Source organism: Centruroides vittatus, unplaced genomic scaffold (genome assembly GCF_030686945.1).
Source record: "Centruroides vittatus isolate TY-2023 unplaced genomic scaffold, ASM3068694v2 contig_4, whole genome shotgun sequence".
In the NCBI taxonomy this organism is placed as follows: domain Eukaryota; kingdom Metazoa; phylum Arthropoda; class Arachnida; order Scorpiones; family Buthidae; genus Centruroides; species Centruroides vittatus.
Window position 1 is genome coordinate 3,504,911 of NW_027122214.1, and position 12,431 is coordinate 3,517,341.

The 12,431-nt window shown below is 27.7% G+C and overlaps 1 protein-coding gene across 1 annotated transcript in view; it reads right to left on the minus strand.

Moving 5' to 3' along the window:
* trol (terribly reduced optic lobes) overlaps positions 1-12,431 on the minus strand; it is a 160,193-nt gene that overhangs the window by 19,625 nt on the left and 128,137 nt on the right. Inside the window, 10 exon segments of the mRNA XM_067271538.1 lie at positions 567-758; positions 1,405-1,503; positions 1,634-1,903; positions 1,992-2,089; positions 3,438-3,618; positions 6,646-6,763; positions 6,835-6,983; positions 8,338-8,455; positions 11,253-11,416; positions 11,520-11,801. Of these exon segments, the coding sequence (XP_067127639.1) occupies positions 567-758; positions 1,405-1,503; positions 1,634-1,903; positions 1,992-2,089; positions 3,438-3,618; positions 6,646-6,763; positions 6,835-6,983; positions 8,338-8,455; positions 11,253-11,416; positions 11,520-11,801 (1,671 nt within the window).

Genomic DNA, 12,431 nt, shown 5'->3' on the forward strand with positions numbered 1-12,431 from the left:
CTATCCAATCGGTATATACCATGTTGAGCATCAATGTTGACATCTCCCGCACTCCAAAAAGTTTTGAATTGTTGCCTGAAGACAAGGGAAGACCAATTGGTATTCATTATTTTACGTCGCTTCTTGTGTTTGTTCTGCAAAGTGTTCATTATCCAATCAAGTGTTCGTTGTTTGAACATAAAAATCTTTCGCTAAAGTGTTCGTTATCCAATAGGTTAATGAACAAATCACCCACTGTATATTTAAGTTAAATTCCATATTTGGAATACTTTAGTAAAGAAAAATATATTTTTAAATGGGAAAAAATAGTTGTTATTCTTTACTAAAATTTGTTGAAAGTACTTTTGTCCAATACTAAAAATTGTAAACTGTATTAAAAAAGTTGGCATAGAAGAAATTTAATAGCTGTAATGAATAAAATTCTGTACTCATTATGTAGAATATTTATATCTAAAATGTATTCTTACCATTTGCATATGGTCCTACGATTGCATTTAAATAAGAAATTTAAGTTTGAATATTAAAGAACGAAAATATGAAATATATAAAATATTTGTAATACAAACCTACGACGGCCAATCTGGCTTTATCTTCCAAATTAATGAGATCGCCTTCTGTAACACTAACACAAGTATATTCACCAGCATCTTCTTTTTGTACATTGTTTATAGTTAGGATACCATTATGAAGTGTGTGATCTGGTGACATTGGTTTACCATCAGATCTTGTCCACTTCAGAACTAAAACTTTATCAGTACCTGAAAAAGTTTATACAGACTTTAATACAATTTAATTTGTTGCTCTTCAAAAAATTTAATACTATCATATAAAGTTTATAGTTAATTATTATCAATACATTCAATTATTTCTCAACTGATTTTTTGGTGGTTTTAGTGACTTTACTCACAATAAATTAAATATCCATCTGATTTACATTGTAAACATAAAATAATATATTAAGAATATGTAACTTTTAGGCAATAAAATTAAAATTTTATAATTCATTAATAGTGTAAACCAGTCATGAGCAATCTACTAGTCCATGAAGCCCTAATTTGCAGCCCCTGGACTTTGGCAACACTTATTTTACTGTTTTCTGTCTTGTGCCATTATGCAACCCTAATCGAACTAATATTCATGGAGAACAACTTTCAAACATTATTCTCTTTTCATTAGTCAAATTAAGAGAATGCATTAAAATATATATTACTAGTTTGCATATATCATTTTAGTAAGCATAGTGCACTGGCAATTATGGAGTATGTTGATACTCAGCAGGCTTAAAGCTTACAATTCTGTTAGGCTTCTGGTTTGCCAAATACATTTTTTCTATGAAGTTCCCTTGAGATCCCATATCAAAAAAAGGTTGCTCATCATTAGTGTAAAAACTGTTATATTTATTACCTCTTACAACACATCTAAGTTCTATTTTGCTTCCAACATTAGCTGTTACTACTCTCTCCAAAACACTGACTGCTGGAATATCTGTATCTATATCATCAACTATAAAGATAAAATATTTATGCAAATATAGAGTTTCAGATAATTATTTTTAATATTGCTTTTTATTTTTTTAGAAAGCAATAGTGTATACTATAAAATTTTGTGAATAATTTTCTAAAAATAAACATACCGACTAATTGAATGCGTTCTTCTGAAACTCCAGTAGCACTTCTTGCTTTGCAGACATAGACTCCTGCATCTGACAATGCTACTCTCTTTATTTCCAATACAGCTGTTCCTTCTTCTTCTTCAGATGCAGCATAAGATACAAGTGACTGTCTTAACTTCGTCCATTCTAAGCTAGGTTTTGGATCTCCAGATGCAGTACATTCAAATCTCACTGTATCACCAGGACGGGCACGATAGGGATTTGCCTGCAATATTCTTAAAACTGGTGCACCTGTGTTAAGAATATAATTATATATTATTTTTATTTTCAACAATTTAAATAAATTTTTATTGATTAAAAGCAAACTTATAACTTTTACCCTCAATTTGTAAGGAGGCAACAGCTACAACGTCTCCAACAATATTTTCAGCTTTACAGACATAATTTCCTTCTTCTTCGCCAGTTACTCTATTAAATCTATTCAAACAAAATAAAGATTTTAAATGAAAAAAGATAGTTTATAAAAACTGAAAAAGTAATTAGCAAAAACTTGCAGAAAAAGATGAAAAATTTTTATTAGTTTATTTACTTTCTTTTAATCAAGCTAACTAACCCATTCATTTAAAATACATTATATTCATAAAATGTGATAAGACCTGAAGAAACTAAAAATGTATAATAGTTCTTGTTAATAGAGAATCTTTCTGGTAATTTTCAATATACAATTTCTATATATTGAAAGAACAATTTAATTAACGTAAAATAATGATTCCGATCCATGGTTATAAATCATCAATAAACTGAACTTGAACATTGTTTTTGCCAAGTATGTACAGTAAGACCCTAAAATTTAGAATATTAAATGAAATTGTGCAAAATAGTAGTATATAATTTTAAAATGACCTGTGATCAGAGTATTGGAAATGGTTCATTTAAACTGTGCACAAGCAAGTGGGTGCTGTCGCTGTTTAGTATGACTTTCATCAACATCTAGTAGCAATCTATATGTGATCATCTGTTTTCATTTGCAAATAAACACTTGTTTTGTGTATAGAGAATTTTTGCACCAGCAATTTTTCAAAATGTCAAAGGTAATTGAGCAAAGAAGATGCAGTAAATTTTGTTTCCACAATGGAATTACTGCTACAAAAACGTTAGAAATGTTGCAAGAAGACTTTAGTGAAAATAGTTTATGTTCATGGAAGGTAGAGAATGCATTGAAGACAAACCATGCTCTGGTAGACCGTCTACTTCAACTGATAAACAACACATTATTCAATGATCATCATTTAATAATTAGGGACATTACTGAATAAGTTCCAGTATCACTTGGATCTTGTCAAGCAATTATAAAAGATTATTTGGGCTTGTAGTGCTTCACTTCTTGAGTCATCCAAAAAATGTTGAAGTTTTTTCTAAAAACAACATATTCAAGTGGCTGATGAAATGCTTTTGTGAGGAAAATTGTTCATAAATTGCATCATTATGGGTAATGAAACATGAATCGATTGTTGAGCTGTTTGTGTCAAAAGCATAAAGTGAATGTGCACTCAAAAGATGAAGCAGGACCAAAAAGACCATATCAAAGTCAGTCAAAAATCAAGTCATGTTGACTGTTTTCTTCAACTTTTATGGTGTTGCACATCATAAATTCCTTCCAACTAGCCACTATCAACAAAGACTATTGTTTAAGTATTTTGCTTTATTTGTGTGAAGCAATTTGTAGTAAACAATCCAATTTTTGGTGCGACAACTCAGATTTTTGCACCATGATAATGAACCTGCACATAAAGCTCTTGTTGTTTGTGATATTTAACATACGTACCTAATTACGCCACCTTGTAAAATTTCAGTGCTACTTGTGAAAGGACTGCCATCTGATCTTGTCCATTCTACAGTTGGAGATGGTATTCCAGCTACTACTCTACATTGGAACAAAGCATTTCCTCCAGATAAAACTTTTTGAGTTGGAGATGGATATATTTCAATTGCGGGAATTTCTCTTCCTACAATAATATAATAGATGAATTCATTTTAAAACTTATAGTTAAAAATAAAATTCAAAAAAATTCAAATTTAAAACATTAAGTAGATAATACCAAATATTTTGTTACATATTAGATTATAGTAATAGACAAAATGTTAGTAATTTTACGCCAATAACCCCAGGTTATGTGTGTTTAAAAGGAAATTTGGAAGCAGTTGTGGATTATGCAATCAGATGGACTATAATAGCGATTGCCAACCTTTCTGACCTCAGGAACCACTAAACTCACGATTTTGAATCCCACAGACCACTATCATGATTTTTTAAATGATACAAACATCTATAGAATAATGATCATAAAAGTTCCATTTTACTTTAAACAAGTGAATTTCATATTAATAATTTGTTATAATTAGTGTGAAGTTTGTAGCTGCTTGTTTGAAATAAGTTTGTGGATTCTTGGCTCTTTTGCACAAAGGTCGACAATTGCACTCACAATATTATTTATTGATTTATTGACATTATTATTTATTGATAAGTCATTTAGTGTTTGGTTTTAGATTAAAATAAAAAAACACCCAATGAGTGAGAAAAAGCAACCAAACTAATGTCCAAATTTCTCCACAAACCACCGGTTGGCAACCTCTGGGTTAAAAACTAATTTTAAATTGCAATTACAGTTGCATCAAAAAGTTTTTCCATTGTCTACGGTCATTAAGAGAGTCTTTAGAAAATGTGGAAAATCCTTTGTGCACCCTAGATATACTATAAAATCTTTTTCAAGACTACAGGTAACTCAACATCAAATTTTTTTGAGTTAAAAATCTAAGGATGAGATATGCATAATGTTGAAAAATGTTTAATCATTTAGATTCCTTAAACATTTTTTTACAGCAGTTTGATATGCAATTTTCTAATAAATGTTACTAGTTAATGGAATTTTTTATGATTCAATAAATTAGCCAATACTGCAGTATTCATACTGTGTTCATGAAATGTAAGAAATTTTAATCATGATTGATGTTAATGTAACTAAAAGATAAGTTGGGATGTTGATTCATTTTTGGAAAATGCTCCATCCCTCACCACCTGGCTACCTCAAACCCATAATGGGTCTGAAAAAAAACTCTCTTAGTGCCCAGAAAGTAGAAAAAGTAAAAAGCCAAATATAAAATTCAACTTGTCAAACAAAAAATGGGATTAGTCATTTCCAAAAAGTTTTTTGTTTTAATTGTATAATCTCTTACTACTACTTTTATCATGTGTGAGTAATAGTATTTTATAATATAGTTTAGTGTATTAAATTTAATTTCCACAAAACTGCCATTCATTTTAAATTTTTGCTATTTGTGTGACTTTTCGCATGATACATTTAAAGAAAAAGGCTACTTATCAATATATTAAAGTTAGTATTTAAACAAATAAAACATTAAGTAAAATATTTAAGTTTTTATGCAATAAACTTGTGCATAAAACCACAACATAATAAAACTAAAAAAAAGAAAGGTGGAAAAAAATCATACATGATACAAGGGATTGATTTTATTTTATATATTTTCTTTTACTTAGTTCAATTACTGACCATTGAGTTCATTATTTAAATGTATTATCACTACTACTTTAAATATTCTAAATATTAGTGCATTTAACAAATAACTTATTATGATAGTTGATGAATCAACACTTGATTTATTCCAGTTATTCTGGAAAGACTACAGTTTAGATAAGAATGGAGCCAATGTTCATTATCCTATATACAAGAAGGAAAATACTTCCGAATTATGAAGTAGAACATAGTATATAACCTATTAATTTTCTAATATATATTAACAGTTTAAATATATATTTGAAAAAAATTGCTTTATGGTTTCAACCAAGATGGATAGGATATATTTATTTAATCAGTTATTGTGGCTGCAGTCATTGTTGTTTGTCATTCTTTGACATTCTGATGAATCCTCAAAACTTAAAACATCGTTTTAACTTCCTTTGGTCACTATCAATGTTAATAAATAAAATAATAATATCCTTTATTAATATTATTGAACATTAATAATTGATGAAAATAATTTTATTTTATCTAGTGTGCAGGCTACATGTCAAATCTCTAGTAATATCTATTCACTAGAAGAGCAGGAAAAGTTTCTTTTCAAATCAGAATTAAAATTCATCAGGTTTAATAAAAATAATTGTTTTAATTTTTGAAGAAAAAGCTTTAATTGTTCAAATATTGCCAAAAATTTCAAAGTTGAGCTAATTAATTATCTGAAACTATGACTAAATTAGGATTTAAAAAATTTATTTTTCACTATTGATTTATCATATATTTCATTCAGTTATTTATACCAATTTTTATTGAAGAAGGTAAACTGAAGACTTAATAAAAAAGAGAAATTTCTCTTGACTTTTGTACACATTGATTTGTATGTGTTTTTTTTCATATAAAAGTTACTTTTGTTTTTAAATCAGCTTAAACACAAGTATTTGAATATATTTTTGTACAAATATTCTGTTTAAAAAGTAACATTTTTATTTTGATTTAATTTCCTTAACAGGAAACAATTTAGATAATGGAATTTATATTATTTTTTAAATAGTGAATCTTAGATACAGCAAATCCTTTATTTAAAATAACATTAATCTACTTTGTAATTTTTAATGAAACACTCAGTTACTGACTACTTAAATATAGGTTTTACAAAAATAAAGAATAAAGATGAATCCAAGCTGATATATATCAAATTAAAACCTTCAGGAAAAATTAGAAATTGTTTCCTTTTTAAATACAAGTAAAATATATCCCAGACTAAGATTATGTTATCAACTTATTTGAATCATAATATTGAATATTTCTAAGAATTATATACTAATCATCAGTTTAACCATTAATTTTAAATTTTGATTAAGTAGTCTACAGTTTTTTCTGTATATCAATCAGTTTCTATATATTCATATAAATTATCTTTTCTTTCTACAACTGATGCCTTGATATTCTAATTAGAAAAGTAGCTTTATAAATGAAGCAATTAATAGTATATTAACTTACTTTCAATTTCTACTATTGAAGATGCTTGTGCAGAACCGTCTCTATTTTCAGCAGTGCAAGTGTACAATCCTCTATCTTCTATTTTTGCATCTTTAATTATTAGTTGTTCTCCTTGAACCTTATATTTATTACAATTATAAATTAATATTCTAAAATCTAAGGTAAAAATTTAAAATATATTTAAAATACCTGATGTCTTGGAGTTAATTCTCCACCAACTTTACTCCAAGTGACAACAGGACTGGGAGTACCACTTGCAATACATCGTAATTCACCAATTCTACCTTGAATAATTGTCTGTCTTTCGGGCTCAATTCTTACCGACGGAGGTAACCGATCTAAAAATTATGCAAGTAGATTTTAACAGAGCGTGTATGTGTGTATATATATATTTGAGTAGAAGCAATTATGAAATTTAAAAGTTTAATAATAATTTATATTATTATGCACAAAAAATATTATTATGAATTATATATAAATAAATTAATATTATAACATTATTATTAATATTTATTATAGTATTAATGCATACCATAATCTTACTTCTTTCAATTAAAGAAAATTAGATTATGGCTGGAATACTTAATATTTAATGATTAACAATCTGCAGTGTAGAAATGTAAAGAAATCTACATTATTTTTCTTTAATAAAACAAACTCACAACACCTTGTAAATGAGCAGACAAATTTATTATCGTTAGAGGATAATAAATTTGACTGCTCATTTACAAGGTGTTGTGAGTTTGTTTTATTTATTATATATGCAGTTTTCTTTAATATTTTTGTCAATGCAGATATTCATCATGCATTTTACTTCATATGACATACATTGCAAATTTGTCATATCCAGTTATTCTAGATCATGGACTTTCTCTTACAAATCATTTCTTTTCATAGTAAATGTTTCCTATCTGAACACCTAAACAGTTCATACCATTTTTGCTAATTCATTTCACAAGGTCAATAGAAATATCATTATCATGTAATAAAAAATTAATATATTTAATCAGCATTTCTCAATAGTTTTTGTATTTAATTTTTATCACAGAAGATTATTTAATTTTGTTTCTAAATGAAAAACAGATCAATAATATTAACCCTAGCCTGTATCATCAGTTTTTCAATTTATAAAAAGTTTTAAAAAATAAATGCTTTAAATAAGAGCATAATATTATACAGTATATTCTCAAATATTTTTGAATTCCACAGACTTGCCTTTATAAATGTTTATAAATTTTTTATAAAACTGCTTGTTTCAAAATTTTAAAAAACATTGACATGGAATAGGATTATTACAGAGAGTTTTTTAAATTTTATAAATAAATAAATCCTCTATACAAATGGTGACCTCACTATTAATTTGTTACAACCACTGATTTTAAGAATATTAGGTAACATATATTGTGGCTAATCAATTTCTCTGCATAATATACTATAGAATTTAAATAAAAAAGTTATTATTTCAATGCATTTTTGATTGACATTTATTAAATTAAATTATAAGATATGTAATGTTTTTAGAGTTGTTTTTAAAAGAGTTTGTTTTAATTACTATAAATAAGACATTTTGATATGTTTAAGAATAGTTTTGATGGCAATTCATCATGTTACATAAACAGTATTATAACAATTTTTAAAGTGCCATATTTACAGGTTGAAATCAAAACCAAATTTGTTCACACTTATACTTACGAGTGGAAATTAACAATCTTGTTTGAGCTTGGGCCGTTCCATGAGAATTACTAGCGGTACATATATAAATACCTTGATGAGCTTCATTTACTCGTGGAAGTATAAGCATTCCACCAACCTAGAATGAATTCAATTCCTTGTTAAAATTGTTATGATTAATTTTGAGAATGATTGAAAAGGAAAGAAATGATTTTGATGATAAAAGTCAGAAGTTTCTTCTGACTTTTATCATCAAAATCATTCTTAATATTTGATAAAACCTGCATGACCCTCAACATTTTTAACTTTTTAAACTGAATTTTGATACACTTATAAAAAAAAACAATTATAGAATGACATCAAATATTCATTTAAATGCTAATAGGTTGATTTCTTTCAATTTAATAGGTAAATATATTTGATATTCTACATTGTGGCATATTTATGCAGGGTGATCTGAGTGTTGGATCCCCAGAAGCTTTAGGAATAAGATTTAAACTTAAGAAATTATTTGTTTTATTTTTTTTTTTATAAATAAACAGTACTTTATGTTATGCTTAATTTTTCTTCATTCTGACTGTACCTTTTACATCATTCTCTCAGATCACCCCAGAGCAAAATCTTAGTTCTTGCCACTGATTCTACAGCACTTGTAAATGAATATTGTTCTTAATTTTACTGATAAGCGAGAGAACTATTTAATCCTCAATGTAATCAAACTTAAATATCTTTAAACTCTTATTTTCAAATTTGACAATTTCAATTTTATAAGTAACAAAATACCATTGACATTAGGAACATTCAAAAATAATACAAAAAATACTTAAATAAGTTATGCTTAAATACAACTGCTTATGAAATGTTAAAGGTTAAGCACTGCTTATCAACAGTTAAGGGAAGAACCTAAATAGGAACTAAGAAGATATTTTGGGGTAGTTATTTTTGGCACAGTGATTGAAACTAGTCTTAATAGCTTGCCATATCAATTTCTTGATTGTTACAATATTGTAGAAAATTAAAACTTTTGGTACATGATCAGTCTATGAGTGCATTATCAATGGTAAAGATCATAGAAACAATCATGCTGAAGCTGCACATGGATGTACTCAATTTAAACTTTGAAATAATCACAAAAAATAAAAAGTTTCAATTAATATTAGTAAGTAGTAGGAAGAATATCTGATTTGTGAATAAAAGACTAAACTTATTATTTTTCTTTTCTAGAAGGGACAGTTGATTCATCATTGGATGCATATCATGTGATTGTAGTTTGTGCCTTTTTGTCAAAATTACGTGAGCAGATTTTTGTTGTTACCTGTTTTTCATTTAATAATTTTAGGAAAGTAATCTCTGATACTGATTTGTTTATCAAGGCATTTATTTTTATTAAAAAGGTTAAATTATTTATCATAAAGCCAACATCATGAGATAATGTGTTTTTTTTTATTTTTAGGTTGATAGTAAACATTGTTAGTAATTTTATGTTAATTGCAACGTGGGGCATGGTTTGCACATTATTTAATCAGTAGACAGATAGTCTCTCAAATATCCAAAGCTAATTTGTGAATAAAAAACTAAACTGATTATTTTTCATTTTCTAGGTAAGATATAGCCTAGTTTTCTGGTAATTATTTATTTATTTTTTGGATAGTTCTCTCACTTCTATGTTTAGAATGAATTTAATTTTTGATTTACTATTGTGTTTTAGTATAATACTACGTTCGCACACAATCCTCGACTAACTTCGATCTCGATTTACCTACAATCTGGATTGTGACTGTCGCTATTCAAACGTCGTGCCGTTCGCACAGGTAATTCGCTTGAGAATAACCCGGCTATTGTAAGCGATGATAAAACTGGCATAACTACTCGGTAAGTCACAAACACCAACACACAAAATGGAAGTTTTGATTAGAAATAAATACTTTTTCTTGCCATATATCTAATAATAGACAGATGTCATCATCTCTCCCAACATCTTTTTTATTTCTTTGCCGATAGCCCGACACGTGTTCTATAGCCATCTTGTATTTTCTTGCGCGCGTGGGATTGTGGGATCTCTCTTATGACTGGATCTAGTTTCAAGAACTCTCTCCAGTCAATCGCGATTGAACGTCGTTTCAGTCGAGATTGAAACGGTCGAGGGTGTTCGCACCAAGGCATAGTCGCTGACCTTGGTCACAATCTAGATTGAAATGCTCGGTGCGAACGGGGTATAAGTTGTATATATTTGTTTTGTATTGACGAATATGTTATATGATCTTGTATGATTTTTTTTTGTATGTTTTCTCCTCGCATCATGATTATACCAGTATGCTTGAATAAATAAAATAGTAAATAGTAGTCCAATTAGATGAAAAATTGCTAAATCTACTAGCCTTGAGTATTAGGAAAAATGATCATGATATAATTTCATCTGTGCCAAAATGGTTGAACCAAAATATCCTAAACCATATTTTGCATTTCCATCAATGGGGAATGTAGATGATGACATCTGAATATTTAGATTACATTGCCTACGAACATTTTTGAGGTTCTGGCTCAGACTTGAAATCTGGTTTTCCAAAAGCAGCAGCCCAATGCTTTTATTATTTCAGCAATCCACTGAGAGATGCATGAGATAAATTTTATATTTTTTAGATAGTATTAACAATAAAATCTTCAAAAGTTTTATCATGTCATTCTACAAAAGTGATTTTTATTAAATTAATTAAATTTAAACTATAATATAAACAGAATATAAACAAAGATACATTAAATATTTTTATATTTCAATTATTTTATTTGCTATTTATAATTAATTCTCATTCTTCATACGAAATCTGAAATAATTTACTAAAATCTCTATTGAACAGAGACCTCAAAATAAAATATAAACATCTTAAAATTTTATTTAGTTTAATAAAACTAAATTAAAAATAAATATTGAATTATACCTGACTTGTCCCTTCTGGTAAATTACCGCCCGAGAAAGACCATTTTATTGTTGGAGTTGGTGTTCCTGTAACCTGACAATTAAATCTAACTGTTTCACCTCTTTGAGCTTCATAATTTGAAGGAGACACAGTTAACTGTGGTTCTTCACTAATAGTAAAATCATCTATAAAATTGATTAAAGTTATTAATTATTCAAGAAATATCTTGATAGGTAAAATAATATGGATGATTTGTTAAAATAATTATCTAACATTGCATTTACTAACCTCTCTCAACAAATAAAACAGTTCTGACTGTTTCTGTTCCAGCAGAGTTTGTAGCCATGCAGAAATATTCAGCTTGATCACTTGGTCGAGCAGCAGGTATACGGTAAACTCCATCAATAAATGTAGACTGTGGATTTAATTGGTTATTTTGGCCACCATGCCACTTAAGGATTGGTTGTGGAAATCCTTCAGCAATACAACGAAATTCAACAGACTGTCCAACTTTAACAGTCTGAAAACGAGGTTCAATGCGTACTCTTGGTGGAGTAGGTCTACCTGTACCTAAGAAGTGAAAAAAATATTTTTACTGCTTGTGTATTTTGAAGAACTATATATTCTTTTTCATTTCAAATATCCATATTAGATATATATTTGAAATGAAAATGAGATCATGCGTAAATTATTATGTAAAATGATTTTGCTTATAAAGTTAATTTGTTTTTTTATGAATGGAATCACAATTTACAATTAAATTTAGTGCTTTAAATCATTTTAATATTATAATTACATTTGATATAAATATATATAATTATCGATTATAATTATCATCTTTTTTGTCATTTCAAGAATCAATGGTTTTCTAATTTATTTATTTTGTAATATTTGTTTAACTACATAATTTCAAATTAATGAAGTATTTTAAAGTGCTGAATACCATATAGTCAGACATTTAAACTGTGAGTTAGCTGTATTTAAAACACAGTTTGAAAGAGGATGCAGGTTTATAATTTCAAATGTAATTATGTAAGAAGTTTGTAATTGCAATTTAAATTGGAGACTAACTTGCACTTATGGAGAAATAGTTGCTCCTACAAGTATAGAGTATACAATAGAATGAACTATGCAAACTTATTTTTGTTCTAGCAATTTTTTGCAGATCATGCACACAAAAATAGGATACTTATATTGAAA